The following is a 20,932-nucleotide window of genomic DNA, read 5'->3' as shown; positions in this document are numbered from 1 at the left end:
GCTTCCTTGTAGGTGCTGAAGCAAAAACAGTCAGTGGGTAATATAGAGCAGTGTTTCCCAAACTTTATTGTTGGGAATGATCTAGAAACAAAAGGTATTCTACTTCAAATACATTTCTCAGTAAACAATATAGTAACAATTTTCTTCTTATCATCTACCAATTTTACCAAATCTAAAACTTGGTGATACTACATGCTTTAGGGAGAAAAAAAAAACAAAACAAATGTTAAGAATGGCGATCTTCACAGCTGGAGCAAGGGAGCCCTCTTCTGTCCAACTATTATGTTAGCATCGGCCTGAATCTAATTCAATCTACATTACCTGCTACTCTAAGTCCAATTCAGTCAAAGTTCTAACCAGTTTAACTCCTTTTTCTAATTGTATTATTGTGTATTAAAGTAACACTGGTTTACAACACTGTGTATAATTTAGAGGCACAGGCTCACAGCTCCTCAGATGTAAGCTGTCACACAACGCCCCTCCCAGCTTTGCTCCTCACTCCACCCCTCTCCCTCTGACAACCTCAACTCTACAGTCAGATGTCTAGGGTTTGTTTTGGCTTAGTTTTGTCAGTTCTTTTGTATTGTTTCTCTCTGTCCCACATGAGTAAAATCACCTGGTGTTTGTCTTTCTCCATCTTACCGATGTCACTTAGCATAGTCCTCTCCCGCTCCATCTATATTGCTGAGGACCCATATATACCAAACGCTACCATTTCAAGTTCATCAGCAAGTAAGAAAATCATACAGACCATAGCCAAAATCACAGCAATATAATTTGATTCTAACTGCCTTTCACATACTTATTTGATGGCTCAAACGGTGCAGAGGTCAGGTAAGTGTTGGGAAAAATAAAACACACGAAGCTCACCAATTTGCTCCAGATAACACGTCTTTAAGAAACAAGGCCAGGATTAGAATGCTGTTTTCAATATTATACTGTCTGCCAAAAATGAATCAAAAATAACTTTGTTTTTAAAAGTTACTGTAAACTCATAGCTAAACTCACCACCCAATTTTCTTTCAATTATTATAAAACAGAATTCTAAACACATTTAAATTCTACAGCTGAGACATTATGGTTGGTTACACTTCACGTTCAGGACTGTGAGTAGATATTTTATTCACCATTACCTTTATCTTTTTTCTTGGAGGTCTCTTCTGCAGAAGACAATCTGGATTTTTTAGGTGATGACTCTTCATCATCTGTTTTGACTTTACCCTTTCTTTTTTTTGACTTGACTTCTTTTCTCCTTTATGATAAACAATAAAAAAAATTAAAGTTAACTTTTAACTCACCTTACAAAAAATAAAAACCAATGAGCAAAGAAAAAAATTAAATCAATTATTTGTTTAAAAAATACAATTTATATAATAAGAAATCCTTAAGTTAATCTCTAAATATTTTAGGTAAAAGTATATATAGTAATAAGAAACCACTAACAGTTCTAAATCATCAGTAAATAGAAAATTCTCTTAAGAAGGTAGGAATGTAGTGAAGGTACAATGGAAGGAGGACGGAGATGCTTACCTAAATCATACGTCTACTTTACATCATACGTTGTTTTATTACTATAGCTTTATCTCTCCCAGGCCTCATTTACAAGATTGTCAGTGCCATAATTGGTGAGCAATTGATCTTAACGGCTAAGAAAGGAAATTTTTTCTTTCTTTTTTTTTTTTTTTTGAATTTTTACAACCTTTATTTTTATTTTTTTTTAAATAATAAATTTTATTTTTATATTCCCCCATACAACTGCACATGCCCCATTCTGACCCCAATCCCTCCCCTCCCGGCCCCCACCCCCCAAAAAGTGTCTCTGGTTCATAGTTTTTTGTTGATTTTGATTTTCACTTTCTTATAGTTATTCATTTTCCTGATCCCTTATTTAAGTTTTCTAGATTCCTGCTATGAGTGAGACCATCCGGTATTTTTCTTTTTCTTTTTGGCTTATTTCGCTGAGCATGATCCCTTCCAGCGCCATCCATGTTGCTGCAAATTGCATGTGTTTATCTTTTTTGAATGATGAGTAATATTTCATGGTATATATGTACCACATCTTCTTGATCCAGTCATCTATTTTTGGGCATTTGGGCTGTTTCCAAAGCTTAGCTATTGTAAATAGTGCTGCTATAAACATAGGGGTGCAGGTGTTCTTTGGAATTGATGTTTCTGTGTCCTTTGGGTAAATACCTAGGAGTGGAATTGCTGGATCATATGGAAGCTCTATGTTTAGTAGGTCCAGAAATCTCCACACAGCTCTCCATAGTGGTTGGACCAGTTTGCATTCCCACCAACAGTGCAGGAGAGTTCCTTTTTCTCCACAACCTCGCCAACATTTGTTGTTGCTAGTTTTTTTAATATGTGCCATTCTCACTGGTGTAAGATGGTATCTCATGGTAGTTTTGATTTGCATTTCCCTGATTACAAGTGATGTTGAACATTTTAAGAAAGGAAATATTAATTAGGAAAAGGTGATAATGCTGAAACTGATGCTAGGAAGAAGGGTAAAGGGAAAAAGAGAGGTTTATTTTCAAGAACTTCCAAATTAAGGTACTTACTTATACTAAATGCTATAATACTATTTAAGACAATAACTGTTCTTTTCCTCTTTCATAAAATCACTTCAGTTTTGAAATGAAGCTTGAAAGTCAAGGTCAAAAAAGTACATCTGGTATCTTACCAGTACCATTGATGGAAAGGGAAATAAAGGTATAGGTTATTTAAGTAATCTAAAAAATTCTGCTAATTTTAAGGATTAGAGAATTGTTAATTATTTACTATTTATTTTTATCAGTTAAAATGCTAGATAGGACTCATTTTTAAACAAGCTGATCTTAAAATCTGATTTTGTCTCAACACCTTTAATGTCAGGGACTCTACTATGCTTGACCTGTCATATGTCAGGTACTGTGTGACACACTTTACATGTACTTTGATTTACTCCCCACAATAATATTGGTATCCTTATTGTAAGAGATGATAAAATTGAGTCTTAGAGAGATTAAGTAGTTTGGATAAGAAGAGGCCCACTAAGTGATAGTAATATGCTGAGAAGACTACCCAAAAGTCTGATTTCAAAGTCCATAATCTTAAATATACTGCATATTGCAGAACACTGGTATCACGCCCCCACTCAATATGGTAAACACATTTTAGCTCAATCAATGTGAAATGAGCATCAGGGTATATAATCCTCTGCAAGAATGGCAAATGCCAATGAAAACACTGTATTAAAATGAGACCTAAGAATGATTTATGGGGCCTCCCTGGTGGCACAGGGGGTTGAGCACAGTGCTGTTAAGATGTTCGCAGACTGCAGCATGGGTTTGATTCCCGGCGAGTCAGGTAGATTCCCACATGGCACGACAGACCTCTCCTATCTCACCCGCTGCTCCCCTCCGCAGTGTATTTTGGTCTGTCTGCCTGTTCTGCTCCCCACTCTGTCTCTGGTGAATCCTCTCACCCTCCTGCGCCTCTGGCCTGTACCCCAGCTATTGTATAAATAAAAAATAAATCTTCAAAAAAAATGATTTATGAAGATTTGCTTTAAAACATCATTTCTAAGAAAATTACTGTGTCTGAATATTGACTCCAAATTTAAAATTGTAGCATTTATCTAACACCCTTCACAGGACTTCATTTGAAACTGCTTAGCTAAAGTAGAAGATGATGAATTTCTAGTTTCTTGGTTTATGTGGTTATACAGTAAATGCCTGATATTCTGCACAATCAACTAATCAAACCATCAACCTATCAAGTCTATATTTAGACACTCAAAGCAGGTAAATGACTATGCCCCAGTCTACCAAACACCAACAACAGCATTTAAAAAAACAGTATTACCTGTGATGAAAATTTAATTTAAAGGAACATTCTTGGCATAATCCTACAAAAAATAAAATAATAAAGTAAATAATCTGAAGAAAACAATCTATTCTCTCCACCTCAAAAATGCATATAATGAATAAAAACATTAAAATATGTAAGGAATTAAAAATATTCTATCATTACTTTAGAAAAATGTGCTATTAATTTACCCTAAAAGCAAACTGTATTTCATGACCAGTATTAACATGTTTGTCACCTCAAAGATACCTAATAACAATGTGGGAAAGTTACTTCCCTGAAGAGCTCTTAGAGTTTTCAAATGCAAAGTTTTCAAACAATGCCACCACTGTAGCCTCTTCTTTTGCCTTAACCTCAGTTCATACTAGTTGACTTCTCATGAACACTTTCAGGAAGAACTCAGAAAGCAGTCTGTATCAGGGGAAATTCTTTACTTCTATTTGGAGTGGACAAAAAGCTCTGAGGGCACATTAACTTAGGACCCACAGATGGCCATTAGCATTTGAAGGAGAAAATAAGCTGCCACATGAAAATAAGCTTAGAAAGGAAAAAAGAAAATAATGACATTATAGAATGCATATGTTAAGAAAAGCTGATATATTCTGGTATAGCCCTAAGCTTTTAAAACTGATACCAAGAACAACTTATATGTCCTCTTAAAATTCTGTCTTCAATGATCAAAGAGAGTACCTTTATTTAGTATCCACACAATAACAATAAGGTTATCAGCTAATGTGAGATTTTACACTGTCATTTCTGATACTTTCATCTTAACCATGTAATTTGGTAACTTTCTCAAGTTAATGGGAAGAGGTCTTTACTTTATAAAATTACTGGTTTACATTCACATTAAAATTAATTCACCTAATGTAACTATAATGTGGGAATAAAAATTTTAGTCTCCAAAGCTCTTTAAGACTTTGGGAAGCTCTGAGGAAAAAACTCCTTCAGGAGTTTTGAAGGGAATTTTAAATTAATATTTATATATATTTAAAACTAAGTTATTAGGTAAACTTGGATGAACTCAATCAAATCCCAACTAAATTCAACTTACTTAACTTGACAAGTGCATTTCTCTTTTCACCATGCTCAATATAAGCAAAATTAACTTCCCAACTCTTTAAGCCATCTTTTTTATTGCAACATTTATTTCCACAGAAAAACTGGCCTGTAAAAAAAGAAAGTAATATTAACTATAATAGCTGGTGACAATATTTATCTATACAATCTAGTGTAAACTCTGAAATTTACTCAACATAAATTCGTAGTTCTATAAAGTCAGCATTAAGACACATCGGTCACAGAATTCTTTCTGAACAGAGAGACTATATTTAGATACAGTTTTAGTGATTCCATATTAAGGATTCTACACTTCAGAAAGTTAGAGTTCTAAAAAAGTATAGTCACAAATATCATAGAAGAATAAATACATTCTTCCAAGTACATGCACTTATACCTGTAAATCCTTTCAAATAGTTAATAATAATTAGATTGATAAAAATTAATATTTTTAAGTCTTAATATAAAGACACGTATTTTAGTACCAACATAAACAGGCATTTAAAAGCACATTTTAAAATGTTCATACTCTGAGATGAAGTAGAATGAGTAATCAAGCCCAATGCTCTAAAGGTAAAATTCCTGAAGCACTGTCTTTTTATCTGCTCTAGTAATGTACCATGAATACAGCTTTAACATTTTTACTTTTGTAGATAATCTTTACTGTATATATTAGGAATAATCTTACTTAATGACTTCAATAACAAAATGATCTGTATCTTATTAAAAAGTAAAATTCAGGAAAAAAATTACCTTTTCCAGATATTACTTCTTTTTCTATCCGCCACCGAAATCCAAACTGATAAACCAAAAAATTACATTTATACCAAAACAAATTTAAACATTACATTTAAATTTTATAAAAATCTAGACACAATATCAATAATTGACGTAACAATCTCTTCCAAGCTAAACAGTAAACCTTATTACCATCCTATTGCTTTCTCTCACTAGGAATTTAAAAATACAATCAAATTACTATCTGTCTCTGAAAAGGAACATTTTTATTTTTTCAACTTTTAGACCACCTTAAAAGTTATAGGTGTCAGGTCACAAGATACACAATAAAAAAATATATCCTGTTCTATCACATTAACAGAAAGAAAAAAAGAGGGTCTGGTATAACAGAAAGGCAGTACATATGAGGCAAAAGAGTGCAGCTTTTCAAGTCACAGTGTTTGAGTTTAAATTTAAGCCCTATCACTTAAGAGTAGTATTTTGCTAAGTTATTGAATCTCTTTGTGCCTCAGTTTCCTTACATGTAAAGTAGATAAATACAACTATATATTTTTGGGTGTTAAGAGATTTAAATGGGATAATACAGACATATAAAGCTCTTAGAATAGTACCCAACACATAGTACACCAGACGTCAGCAAACTATGGGTGATAGGCCTGCTACCTATTTTTATAAATAAAGTTTGATCAGAATACAACCATACCTATCCATTCTATGTATGGTACTACTCTCACTACAACAGCAGACTTCAGTTAGTTGTCATAGAAACCATATGGCCTGCAAAGCCTAAAATAGTTACTATCTGGCTCATTAGAAAAGAAGTTTGTCAAGTCCTGTATAGTAAATGCTCAAAAAGTGTTACTTACTAATTGATATTACTACAATCCACTCTTGCTCACCAAAGGATATAATCAGCTATCTCCCATATAATAGAAAACACAGCATTCAGGAGCAAAAGACCATACCTCTGATGTCATCAACCTAAACTGAGAAATCTCTGACCTGAAATCCAACATTATTCAGGCTTCTGTCATTGGCAAAATTTGGCCCAGAAAAAGAACAAGAAAGAGCAATTGCACCAGGCTGTAGTTCTATAGTGAAACTTCCCTTCAGATTCTAAATAACTATTTTTTGGCTAAAAATTATTTTTTTCCAATGCCTTATGATACTTCATATTAGTATGCTAACTTAAAATTTTAGTAATGGTTAGTTCTATTCAGTTTACTATAGTGGTTAAAAGCTCAGTTCCAGAATCATGCAGACCCAACACAAGTGCTACCATTCATTAACTAGTCCAGTGACTTTGGCAAAGTTATTTAACCTCTCTATTTACTTTTGATGTATAAAAATGGAAAGAGTTAACAAGCTTACCTTCATGTATTAGGTGAGTTAAGCAAGTTTATATTTTAAATGCAAAAGAGGGCCCCAAATATTTCAAAATATTCTGATTAAAACAAATGAAAATAAAATACCCCAAGTCTAGGGGGAAAAAAAAATTAAAAATTAAAAATAACTCTATTCAGTTCTTTTTTAAGCACATATATATGTTAGGCTCACTAGCTATCCAATAAATGTTAGGATGTCCACTGAATCAAATGTGTATAGTAATATTTTCTAAACTTTTTTTAATTCATTAATTTATCCAACAGATAATTATTAAACAACTACTTACTGAACTCAGCATTCTGCTAAGGAAAAAAAGTGAGTATTGAAATAGTGCCTGCCACTATGAAGTTCATAATCTGATGGGGCAATGAGAAATATAACCACTATAATGTGACCTACTAATTAAAGATTGCAAAAAGGTTTTGCCTCAATGTTTTTATAGCCTCTCATGACATGAATTTTCTTGATGATAGGTTAAACACTGCAGTTACTCAGGGTTTGGTGCTCAGCCTCCTTCTTTTCATTCTACCCTCAAGCACAGAGAGACTGCTAGAATTAGCATCTTTTAAAAGAATAATGTGTAGCATAACAGCATAATAAAAATTAATATTGTATTTGATTAATACTGTACTTGAATAAGAATCTTCTAAAATATCTGGAAGGCATACCTTATTTTCTTTGTATCTACTGAGATCTGCTATGCAGTATTCCTTGAATAATTTATCATAGTATTTCTTCGCAAGTCTCTTCTCCCTAGAAGCATTAAAAAATATGTATCTTAGACATTTAAAAATTCAACCATGGTTTGTTATATGGAAGCAGAGTCAAATAATACATACAAATATTAATGTTTTAAAAGAAGCTTCTTAGCTGTGCATAGAATATCTTAATATTTACTGCTAAGTGGTTCTTTCAGGGAGAGAAGCTAGGTCTGACAGTGATGAGAAGGTGACTTACCCTTTATTTTTTACTTTTGTAAAGTTTGGATCTTTTAAACCATTTTTAGGTATTACTATTTTTTTTTAATTTAAAAAATAGCATGCAATAACATATTATGGGACAACGCATAATATTATAAAACTGTTGTAAATTATTTTTTAAGACAAAGTCAAGCAATGAGAAGTCAGTTAAAACCAAAAATTATCAAAAGAACCAAACTAGATTCAATAGTAAGGCATGATTGTATGTGCTCAATTCAAAACTGTTTCATGTGGGGGCTCAGCTTCTGGATAGGTGACAAAGTAAAACACTCAGTAGGAGAACAAAGACTAAAGCATTTGATGCATTATGCCTCTTATGGCAAACATTACCAATTCATGTCCATTTCATCCTCCTCATTCCATAGGAATCTATGATTTTCTCGTATAACATCCATATCAGTTTTATCATTTTCCCTGGGAAATAAAATTATTTGAACTTAATATAAAGCAAAATTAATCAAATATTGGCAGTTAAAACAGTTTAGATTTTGACCAACTGAGTAAAAATATAATACTGAAGATTACAGAAAATTTTATGTGAGTATACAATATATAGATTTATGAAAATTCTACTTATCTTCAAAAAGCATTTATAAAGGGGACTCCCTGGTGGTACAAGGGGTTAAACAATGCACTATGAAACAATCTGCAGCCTCTGCAGCACGTGTTCAATGCCCGGCCTGGCCAGGGAGCAACCCACATGGCACAGCAGACCTCTCCTGTCTTGCTTACTGCTCCCCTCAGCAGTGTATTTCAGTAGATCCACCTGTTCTGCTCTCCACTCTGTCTCTGGTGAATCCTCTTACCCCTACAGCTCTGGCCTGTACCCCAGCTCTAGTATGCATAAATAAATAAATCTTTAAAAAAAAAAGCATTTCTTTAAAAAAAAAGGCATTTATAAAGAGTGCTGCTACAGAAACAAGTTAAATGAATAAAGAATCCATTCACCTCTGGTATTGGTTTCAATTTACAAATAGTGCTAAATTACTGAAGCTAGGATGAGAAACCTGAAAAAACACTAAATGGATTAGGAAAAGTAAATGAAAGTAAGTTTCACAATTAGATCAAGTCAGTCACATATCCCATGGAGATCCAATTTTAAAAATACATGAGGAAAGAAGTTTTCCGTATCTTACTTTAATTCAGCTTCCTTACTCAAGGATACTGAATAAAAGACGAAAAATTTAAGGGGATGATTTTTCAAGATGCTAATAGTTTGGGAATAGAATAAAAGATTTTTGGGGAATCCAAAATAAATTGAGTGGGTATATAAGTCTGGGGAGATGAGTTGATAGTAGTATTTTAGGTTTCTACCAACTCAGAAAATTTTAAAATCAAAGAAAAAAGCAATCTACACAAAACCTAGAGGCTCTAATAGAAGAGCCTCAAAACTGGAAGAAAAAAAAATTTTTTTAAAGAATTTATTTCATTGATTTATACAAGCACTGGGTACAGTCAGAAACGTGAGGGAGGGTGAGAGAATCCACCAGAGCCAGAGCGGGGAACAGAACAGGCAGACTGACGAAATACACTGCAGAGGGGAGCAGCAGGAGGCAGGAGAGGTCTGCACGCCATGTGGGACCCTCACTGGCGGCAGGGGATTGAACTGGCGCTGCAGAGGCTGTGGGCAGCCTCGCAGTCCAGCGCTCAACCACTGAGCCACCGGGGAGGCCCAAAACTGGAAGAAATTTTTGGGTGAGAAATAGTAAAGTCTTCTTGTTTGCTTTCCTTTTTAAAAAACAATCTTAAACATTGAGGTTTAAAAAGTTCATTATTTCAAAGATCCCTGTCAAGAAATAATTACTGTACAATCAGACATGTAAGTATTCCTCATCTACCCTGATACTGCCAGGAGCAGATATGGCTCAGCAGGTAAGAAGGGTACACTTGGGGTCTATAGCCAAAGAAGTGGGATTCAAAACAAGCTACTTAGCTAAGAGGTGTGGATGGCCTCTGCACCTATGACATAACAAGGAAATTGGAACTTCTGTGTGAACATCACGATACTTACCCTAATCTCCTGAAATCTTCTTTTTTGCCACCATAGTATAAAATATAGTCATTTACAAATTTTGTATGCCTTTGATACTGAAATGCAAAAAATTAAGGACTTTACGTACTCAGAAGATGTTCTATACCCATAATATATTATGGAGTAAGGAAAAAGCATACTAAGAATCTATTTATACTTTTAAAATATGCAAATACATACTTATAAATTCAAAAAAGACCTAAGAGGATGAATATTAAACTGTTAAGAGTTAACATGATCATGAAGAGAGGCTTTCACTTTCTACGATATATTGTTTTAAACATTTTTCAAGCATCCATTACTCTTGTAATAAAACACAACTCCATCTGGGAGAAAGAAGCTACCTATTCTACTGCTGAACTGCATACCACCTCATACCACCACTCATTTTAATCATCATAATGTGAAGTATAAATTGTAGTTTCTAAAATTAAAGGTAAGGAGCAGAATTGACCTTTCATTAATGTAAAATAGAAAACAGCCATTCCAGTAATAATAAAGTTTCTAGAAAAAAAGGTGTAACTTTCATAATATTAAATCCTTGCATTAGGCTTTCAAATAAAAGTAAACATAAGAAATCAGATGTCACTTTTTACACTTGCTATTAATAGTCAAAGATTCCACAGACATGTTATTTTCAATGCAGTATAACAAGATATGAGCAATTCAGTTTTTGTTTAAAAAAGCTCAGATCTCTAAGAGCTGAACATGCATGTAACAGAACTAATCTCATCTATATTATTTTTTTTTAAAGATTGATCGATTGATTGATTGATTGATTGATTTATACATACATACATACAAGCACTGGGCACAGTCAGAAGCGCAGGAGGGTGAGAGAATTCACCAGAGCCAGAGCGGGGAGCAGAGCAGGCAGAAGGACCAAAGTACACTGCTGCGGGGAGCAGCGGGCGGCAGGAGAGGTCTGCGCACCATGCCATGTGGGACCCTCCTCCGGTGGCGGGATCGAAACAGCGCTGCAGAGGCTGCAGGCAGCTTCGCAACCCAGTGCTCAACCACTGCGCCACCAGGGAGGCCCTTATCTATATTATTGTCTATGACTACACCTTATTTTATTAAAGGTAACTAGTGACTTAACTGATCACAATGTGTTCTCCTAGTATAGGTCTGAGGACTGTCCACAAAGAGAAAGTATATGATGATAGTCTAGGAGAGTGGGAGACAGGAACTACAGAAGGAAATGATTATAGAAAGGTTTAAAGAAACTTGAGGGTAACGGATTTGCTTGTTATTTTGATGTGTTAATAGTTCCACACAGGTATAATTATGTGAAAGCTTGTCAAGTAAACACTTTAAAAGTGTGCAGTTTGTCATATGCCAATTAGACTTCAAAAATTCATACAATATTTTCTTCAATAACTTTTAAAAATAAATATTAGTTTACAAAAATATTAACTAGTCAATAAAATCAGGTGGGAATGAGGATAAGAGTTCAAAGAACTAAAAATAAGAGTCACATTAAAATGAAAAATGTTGAGAGCTTGGCAAAAAAACAGGTAGGAACAACTATTTCCAAGTTCATGGACTTTCTTCATATATTTACAGAACATTGGTAATACATCTTATTTTTGTCTATAAGCCTTTCCTATATGTTAGTAAAAGAGAATGGTACTCAAAACTATAAATGGCAAAATTTCTTGTCAGTAAATACTTATCTTTAAAAATAAAATGTAAAAGGTCTATTTAACTTGACAAGATTTTATGAAATAAAAAGATTTTAAACCAGTCTACTAATCATAAAGAACTAGAATACAAAAAGGATACAGCATCCATAGCTATGAGATGAAATCTTCTATTTTTTGCTTCTTCCCTGTTAAGACAAATTTTATTTTAAACAAATGCAAACATCTACATTCTACTTCATACAATCAAATCCCCCAAGTCCCTGAGTTTACATCTTAAACTACAATAAAGTTAATTTACACTAACATAACTTACCTATCCAGCAATTCCGCTGCAACTTGTTTATGGGCCACTTTTCCATGTTTTTCTTTCTGAAAAGGCTTTTTGAGCAGTAAATCATCTTCAACTGCCCTGGTTTATTCAAAAGAAAATTTACTTATTAAGAGTTCATTTTTCTCAAAGGGTGTTCCTCTTTCCTTTTCTTTTCATTATTAGAACATTTTGAAGAATTCAAATCTTAAAAGAATTGTGGCTTGGTATTGAGACATTTTACATCTCCTTAAATAGCTTATTAACTTTATTTAATACCTATAAAATGGAGAGATGAAACTATCCAAAGCATGAATTCTGCTGTCAAACCACCTAAGTTCCTCAGTTCAAATAATGGCTCTGCCGTTTACTATCTTAATCTTAAACAAGATGAATTCATTCTTTGTGCCACAATTTCCTTATAAATCATTTGTAAAGGTAATGAAGTTTCCTAATTGATACAATGGAAAAAAGGACTGATTACAGATGGTATACACTATAAATCATCAGGCCTAGGTATTTAGTTAGATATAATCCTAGAGCAGAGAAGACTATCCAACTAGATTTGCTCAGATTCTATTATCAAAAAGTATTATTTTTGAATGAAAACTCTAGAAAATGTAGAGCACCATAAAATGTAATTTATTAAAATTAATTCGATTGTTTTGGCTATCCACAAAGACTGAGTACCCTAGAAAAATGATCAGTTCCAATTAGCATGCTTAATATATTGCTATCAGTGTGATATAATAAACCAATATTTGTAAGTTTGTTTCATACAAATCAGTCGACCACATCTAAATTAATGAATAAATCAAATTTCTAAGCACTGGAAGCAGAGAATGATGTCATAGCAACTCCACTAAGATGTAGCCTTCCTTGTCAGGCCAGGCTGTATTTGCAGACAGTTTTTGTCCCTCCCAATGCAATAACCATGAGTTCTTTCCCTTGACCACTTACAGTCTGCTAATTTACAAAACTATATTATTGGGCTGCATTTTATTTATTTATTTATTTATTTTTTGGTCGGACCCTCGCCGGCGGCCGGGGAACAAACCGGCGCTGCAGAGGTTGCGGGCAGCCGGGGATGGGCTGCATTTTAATCTCGTTCCCTACACCAAACTTATCCTGAAGTCAAATACTAGCAGAAAAGACCATCAGCAAGCCCCTTCTTAATTGTGATACCAGAAAGTAACAAGTCCTTAAGAGCTGAATGAAAAATAGATGCAACAGGGAAATCTAAAAGCTTTGTTTTTCTTTTCTTCTGTTCTGCTTCCTTTTCCACAATACTCTTCATAGCACAAACATTTTCTTATTTTTTACACAACTGTCATTACAGGTTTAATGAACAAAAATTCATTCTCCATAGTTGGGGAATGAAACACATCTCAAAAAAATTTCCATATTATTTACTTACACTCACCTCAACATAGAAAAGGTTTGAAACACAAATCAATAAAATAATCACTTACTTTTTTTTCCTTTTGCTAGATTCTCCACAGTGTTCATCATCACTAAAATCAGAGTCATAACCTCCATGGCCGTGCATCTGTAAAGGAACATAAACTAGCTTCTTAGAAGCCAAGCTGCCAATAGTTCAGTAAAAAATACTTCAAAAGTAAGTTATCTTAAAAAGTCACAACAATTTTAAAGGATTGTGGTGGCAGGTCACTATTCATGAGCTATCCAGCTATCTAAAACATCAAAACAACATTCAATCACTTTCAAATAACAAGCCTAACCCTTCAGAAATGAAGCAACATTTTCACCTGATTAACTATCATCAGACCAACAGTGGAAGCTACTCTTTGACATTTTCATTAAAAACCAGGTCTAGAAACCACCTCCATGTGATTACATACAAGGCTCAGCAATGCTTCATTTCTATTTGACTGACAGTAATAACAGTTCTTGTGTGTTTGTCAAGTTTGTTTCAGACATTGTGCCAGACACTTTTTCTAATTCTACAAGTTAGGAACTATTATCTCCAGTACGGAGATGAAGAAATCAAGGATAGATGAAATAAATTAATTATACAGACAAATGTGATTCTTTGGCCCATAATTTAACTATTCCAATTGTTTCTATTTTAATTCATTATATTCCATTAGACCTACTGTATTTGATGAGTACACTAACAATTGATCAAATTTTTCCTGTTATTTTTTTCAACATATGTGGAAATTTCCTTTAAAAAAAAAAACTAGTTTCTTCAACATAAACTACCTTGTTCTTTGGCCTAGTTAACTTAAACTTGTTCTATTTTTTATGATGTTCTGTTTTTTAATTGAAATTTTTAAAAATGCTGAAAGATTTCAATTATCACAGCTGTGTTGGAACAAGTTCCTGATTTCAGCATTACATTAGGGCATATATTGAAGGGGATGAACGAATTATTTGACTACTTGATGCCATAAATACCCAATTCATATGGCTAAAAGGAAGCAGTTCAGGTCAACCAATCAATAATACAGCTTAAACTTTAATATTCACTATAGCAAGTGCAACAAGAAATAGCGAACTCCCTAAACTTTATTTCACTGAGACTAAGACATAAGACATGTCTCTAGTCCTGACTTTCTTGAATAAGTTATTTCATCTCTTTGGGATTCATCTGATAAACAAGTTGGCTACATAAAATAATCCTTAAATCTTATGTATGAGTCTGTAATGTTTCTGTGACTCCATTTTCAAACTTAGGTGTGTGCCTCTTACCTGTCCCACAGATTTCTATAAAAGGAAAGGCCCTAGCCAAGGTTGGAGTTGGAGGTTGGCTTTCATGTCATCACCTTAGAAACACACCTGGATCTCACACCCTTTATCAGTTCAACACCTGGCTTCAGCTGTATTAAAACATTGGTTCAAGCCATACCAGACTCTCACTTCTTGTCCTATGTTCTTGCTCTCTTCACATCTTGATGGGGGACATCATTGTGCAGAATTTAGAGATATGCTCTGCAAACAGCCAACCAGAATTCAAATCCTGGCTTTGCACTTTTCATTTGTCTTACTTCAGGCATGTTCTTTAGCCTCTCTAAGCCTCAGTTTCCCCAGCAATAACATGAGGCTAAGGAGACTACTGGCCTCACTGGACTAGATGTTAAATGAGTTACTATATATAAAGGGCTTTAGAACAGTGTCTGATACAGTAAATCCCTGTAAATGTTACATTATCATCATCATAACCTTGTTCCTCACCCCAGGACAACACTTCCTAACCTTGCTCGCCCTCCCCCTCACTGGAGGTTTCCTCCATCCTACACCCATCTCAAGTCGGTGGTGGAACTAAAGCGCTCTCACTCACTTCAGACTACGAATCAACTGACAAGGGCCGAGAGAAACTCGAGCAGTGAGACTCCGGGTGTCTCCTGAGTCTGTCATCCAAAAAGAAAAGAAAGAGAATCAACTAATAACATCTGATAAACAAGTTTCGAAGTCCTTATCCCCGACCCCAAATACAGTCAAGGTCCTTCTCACACACCCCTTCCCTTCCTTCCTACTCTGCCAACTTCGCCCCCTGGATCTTCGTCTCCTCCTTTCCCGGGGGCTGTAGCGACGATCCAAGGCCTGAGCGAGCCACTGCAAGGCTGGCCTGGCTGGCTGGCAGCTCACCCTCCCCACCAACACCGCCTCCCGCTCCCCGCCTCTCCCTACGGGTCCTGAAGGGCGCCACTTCCGGTCCGGTCCGGCCGCGTGTCACGCCTAAATGGCACCGTCGCCGGGAGCGGCGACCGGGTGCAACAGCTAGAGCATCCCCTGGAAACAAAGGCGCCGGAAGAACAAGGCCGAGAAGGCGAGATTTCCTACTTCCTCCAAGTCGCAGTCCCTAGTTTTTTCTTGAGCCTCCCCCCTCTCCCCGCCCCCCTCAACCGCTCTAGGGAGCTCAGCATTTAATATCGTATGGCACACTAAAATATATTTTGTTTTAGAAAAAACCCTGCCTGAATATCACTGCCGTCCTCTTTCTAGTAACCTTAGTAACGCCTCCTTGGAGCATCCTTGCTGAGAGCCTGGGTCTCAGATCTGCCTCTCCTCCCACTCCTTCTCCCAGTGAAACAGTTCTCATAATTAGAACAAAAATAACTTTCCATCGTTTCACCACCCACACAATAGATACCATTCCAAATGCAGATCTGGTGGCAGAGATGTTCGTCGAATTTCTGAAGTTAAGAAGAATAGGGCAGAGGGGAGATTTCACAGAGTGGCAGATTCTCTGCAGAGAAGTGGCCTGGCATGTGAAAAGGGATTCAAAATAGATCTTAAAAAAAGAAAAAATCAGGCAGGAAAGTTATTTTAAGCTCCACCAGGTTCTTCCTGTATTTTACCTTTTCTATATTATGACAGCCCTATTCTGCTTGCAGTCTAGTTACCAGGCTCATGTCTTGTCTCCCTGAGGCTGATGCTGTTCATCTTTGCTTCCTCCTCAGTATCTAGCACTGTCTCCAAAATCACAAGCGCTAATTAAGTATTTGTCAAATTGAATTGCAGTGAATGAGATCTTCATGCCTCTGCTTCTACAGTGGACCCATTTTAGAGACAATCTTTATACTTTTTTTAAATCTTTATACTTAATACATACATCATTTTACATCTTTTTGCACTATTCAGTAGATAACATGCTGATCAGTTCAAGGCCCCACTTCTATCTTTGACAGTAAATGGTAAACACATCCTGTTTTACCCATAGCAGTGAACGAAATCTTAAGAACCTCTGTTGCTCTGTTATTAGCCTCACTTTGCACAAGAGAAATGGAAACACAAGACTTAAAGAACTGATTGGGGTTTAGAACAGGACAGTACTGACTTTTCTCCAAGACTCAGTCCCTCACTCCCACCCTCTTCTGCACTTTTTCTCTTTTAAACTAATTGATTTTGTGGGAAGCACTCCTGGTTCTAACATGTTACAAATTTAAGATCTGTTGCTATCAGAGTGTTTAGCTAAAGATTTACATTTACCCCTTGAGCAGGAATTTTTGACAGGTAAAGAACAGAACATATATGTTATGGTTAGGTCACATGATCTGAACAAAAAGAATTAATACAGTCTAGAAAAACTACGTGACCACAAAATCTCATGTTAGTAATTACAGCTCACTAAAACTTTTATCTTAAATTCAAGTATTTATTAAAGGCCTGCTCTGGGCAGGGCACTGCCCTAGTCCTCAAAGGTATGAATATGTGTAAAAGCTATTCCTTATTCTCAAAGGTTGACTAGAAAGAGTATGTGGAATGGTAGCAGTATATTCTGTCATGTGTTAAGAGCCTAGCAAATGGCATGAACCTGTGGCTCCCAATCTGTAATGTGTGTTGTTGAATAATGAGTATGAAAAATTGAATGTCCTCAAATTCTGTGTAACTCAAATATAGCAACAAAATACTATGACAGGTACGTGATGGCGGTAAGAGAAGTTGAGTGATGTTGAAGTAATATTTCTAATTCAAGCGTTAAGCTTGCATTCTGCTAATATTTTATAGTTTTTTGCAGATTACATTTTCCAAAAATGATCACATCAATATATCTCATTTACTAAAAGGTAATAAGGTATATTAAATTTTTATGTTTATTTGAACATTATCTAATCTAGAAGATAGAAAGCAGTTCTGAAGAACACTTCAAAATGAAGAGTTTTATAGCTAGAAGACAGCAGGAACAAGGAAGTTATACAGCCCCCCAACCCCCCACCCCCCAAAAAAAATGTTGGTTTCCTTTAAGGGATGCTGGGGTCTATGAGGCTGATTACTGAATTATTGCTGTTCAGGTGACTCCTGATTGACTGGGTTAAGTTTCCATTTCTGGGAGAATAAAAACTGAGTCTTAGGTTTTGGGGCCTAACAAAAGTAACTCCACTTAAGGCATGTCATCTTGCTTTTAACATATTAAATGTGTTCTTATGAGATGACACTTACCTCCTACATGGTAACCCTATACTTACAATCCCAGACTTGATTCTAGGCATGCCAGTGATTATAAAAACAGTAATACTAAGTGACTTCCAAGATTAGCTTGCAAAAAACAATGATAGAAACTTTATCTGGCCCTCTGGCTCTTTTCATCCCCAGCTGACACAGAATACAGCAGAGATGAGTTGTGTCGAGTGAGTCCTAACCACCACACCCTATCCCATTACAGATCAGGAAGAAAAAAAAATGCCTCAAGTTACTAAGTTTAAGGGTGGTTTATTACATAGCAATAGATAACCAGAACCATCTGCTGTCTCATTTAATCCCCACAACATTGAGGAGATCTCAGCCATCCTTTTTTTGTTTCCTCCACATGAATGCCTCCTCAAATTTACTCTCCCCTTCACCTTGAATGGTCCTTCTCAATTTTTTTTGCCTGACCAACTCTTACTTATCCTTCAAACTCAGTTTAGGTGAAGGAGAAGGCTTTCATAGCCAATCTTTCCCATAGACTAGGTAAGATTACTGTAGTATGTACATGTTACCTTCTATAGCACAAGATACTGACAGAGTTCAAGACACAGTCCCCCAAAATATGGCACCTTCGCATATTGACTACATCAAGTAAAAGGAATTTGAGAAATGCAGGAGCAGGAAAGCCTCTCTGGCCTCTCCCACCTCCCTTGAAGCAGATCTTAAGACTCTTATATAAGAGGTACTTTCTCTACATCTGGAGAAAAGAAGCATATTTATCTCTGAAGATGAGAAGAATCTGTAGGAGAAGAATTGAACTAACAAGCCTTGCCTACATCCCATCACATTTTCCCATGACTTTCCACTCTTCATCAAAACTAGCATAGGGACCTCCCCTGATGGCTCAGGTGGTTGAGTGCAGCACTGTGAAGCTGTCAGCAGACACCACTGGTTCGATCCCCCAGGCTGGCGAGGGTTCCACATGGTGCAGCAGACCTCTCCTGTCGCGGCTGCTGCTCCCCTCAGCAGTGTATTTCATCAGTCTGCCTGTTCTTTTCCCCACTCTGTCTCTGGTGAATCCTCTCATCCTCCCTCAAAACTAGCCTGTACCCCAGTTTTTGTATAAATAAATAAATAAATAAATCTTAAAAGAAAAAAAATAGCATAAAAATGCTCAGGTTTGGCTATTTCTTTTGAGTCTTAGTTTCCTATAAAGAAAAAGTTTTGGTAAATATATTTGCCAAGCAGAACTTACATTAAATGATATGCTTTTCTCTTGCTGAGCTTTTGTTTTGTTACAGAGCTCCAGCCCAGAACTTAGAAGGGTAGAAAGAAATGGCTTCTTTAAGAAGTGTTATAGAAATGCAAATTAAGGAAACAATGCAGACAACTACACACCCACCAGAATGGATAAGTGGAAGAGAGATCTATTGCTGATGTAGATGTGGCATCACTATAACTCTTATATGTTGCTGGTGGAAATACAACTCAGTGAAATAATCTTGAAAGTATATGATAATATTTACCAGTGCTGGATGGATAGATGGATGGATGGATAGATATTATAGATATAATTATAGGTATAAAGATATCTGTTGTCTCATATATCCCGCTACTCAGTGTGTTTTCAATAGAAAGGTATGCATATGTTCAACAAAAAACCTGATAGAAAGTTCATAACAAAATTCTGCATGAGCCAAAAACTGGAAGAAACTCCATCAATATTAGAGTAGATAAGGAAATTGTGGCTTGACACAGTGAACTACTATACAGCCATGAAAATAAACAAACTACAACTATATGCAATAGCATGGATGAATCTCATACACTAGTGCTGAACAAAAGAAACATTGTATATACAAAAAAATACATCGGTCATCATTCCATTTATACAAAGAACAAAAGCAACCTATCTGTTAAAAATCAGCACAGTAGTTTCCCTGGTGGGCACAGGTGAGGGACCTAGAAGGATCGAAAGGAAGTTGGAACAAAGCGACTTTGGGAAAATGATAATGCTCTGTTTCTTGATCCTGGTATTTGTTATATGAGTGGTTCATTTACACCTATGATTTGTACACTTTTACATATGTGTATTCAACTTCAACAAAAGGTTAACACTGAAGTTTTTAAAACTCTAACTCTAATTGGTAAATGGGAAGTTTTGGCAATTAAAGTATTCCAGGCAAACAAAATAGGGTGGAGTATGTATAGGTGGGATTTTCTAGAGCCTCAGAAACCATGCTATGCAAAATCCTACATAGTCAATGACAAATTTCCTGTAGGCACTGACATGGAGTCAGACAGAGGGTTCAGTAAGTGCTGAGAAAGACTCTAGTCAACACCCAAAGGACTGAAAGCACCAGGGCTCTGAATTCTTGGCAAGGTCATCCTGTACTTTCTGTTCATTTATAAGCCAAGCTCTGGCAGAAGGCAGCTCTACAACCTCCATAGTAAAGCTGGGTCCATGAATAGAGACGCAGTCTAACAACTATCTTTTGCAAGCTGGTCAAAGGGCAGTCACTTGCTCCTGGAAGTGCCTGGAAGAGGCTGCCAGAGCAGGAATACTGTGGCTGGATGGACACTGGGAAGCAAAGTGGAAACAGAGCAATATGCCAATTAGCCAAATGAACTGATTGGCATTTTATTTATTTTTTTTTTTTTATAGAGGCATTTTTTTTTTATTTATTTATTTGTTTGTTTGTTTTGTTTATACATGCACTGGGTACAGTCAGAAGCGCGGGAGGGTGAGAGAATTCACCAGAGCCAGAGCGGGGAGCAGAGCAGGCAGAAGGACCGAAGTACACTGCTGAGGGGAGCAGCGGGTGGCAGGAGAGGTCTGCGCGCCATGTGGGACCCGCCTCCGGTGGCCGGGGAGCAGCCGGGGATTGAACCAGCGCTGCAGAGGCTGCGGGCAGCTTCGCAACCCAGCGCTCAACCGCTGCGCCACCGGGGAGGCCCCTGATTGGCATTTTAGACCTGTTCCCAGAAGATAAGGACAGAGACAGGATGTCTTTGAAGCAGTAGTGGCTAAGGAGCCTTATGATTAAGTGACAGGGGACAC

The 20,932-nt window shown here is 36.2% G+C and overlaps 1 protein-coding gene across 12 annotated transcripts in view; it reads right to left on the bottom strand.

Annotated features, from left to right (window-relative positions):
• Positions 1–20,932, bottom strand: part of LOC119233743 (protein FRA10AC1) — a 42,700-nt gene that overhangs the window by 10,271 nt on the left and 11,497 nt on the right. For 2 of the 12 annotated variants that reach the window (XM_054689948.1, XM_054689946.1), the window contains exons 2-11: positions 13,470–13,546; positions 12,004–12,099; positions 11,830–11,875; positions 10,024–10,100; positions 8,343–8,426; positions 7,701–7,785; positions 5,662–5,707; positions 4,904–5,017; positions 3,847–3,889; positions 1,134–1,252 (exon numbers count right to left, since the gene is read on the bottom strand). In XM_054689948.1, the coding sequence (XP_054545923.1) occupies positions 1,134–1,252; positions 3,847–3,889; positions 4,904–5,017; positions 5,662–5,707; positions 7,701–7,785; positions 8,343–8,426; positions 10,024–10,100; positions 11,830–11,875; positions 12,004–12,099; positions 13,470–13,546 (787 nt within the window). The other 10 variants (XM_054689941.1, XM_054689943.1, XM_054689944.1 and 7 more) reach the window with 10 other exon arrangements.

Source organism: Talpa occidentalis, unplaced genomic scaffold (assembly GCF_014898055.3).
Source record: "Talpa occidentalis isolate TD23 unplaced genomic scaffold, MPIMG_talOcc4v2.1 talOcc4.8, whole genome shotgun sequence".
NCBI classification, from domain to species: domain Eukaryota; kingdom Metazoa; phylum Chordata; class Mammalia; order Eulipotyphla; family Talpidae; genus Talpa; species Talpa occidentalis.
The sequence above is the reverse complement of the archived record's forward strand: the minus strand, read 5'-3'. Positions and strand labels throughout refer to the sequence as shown.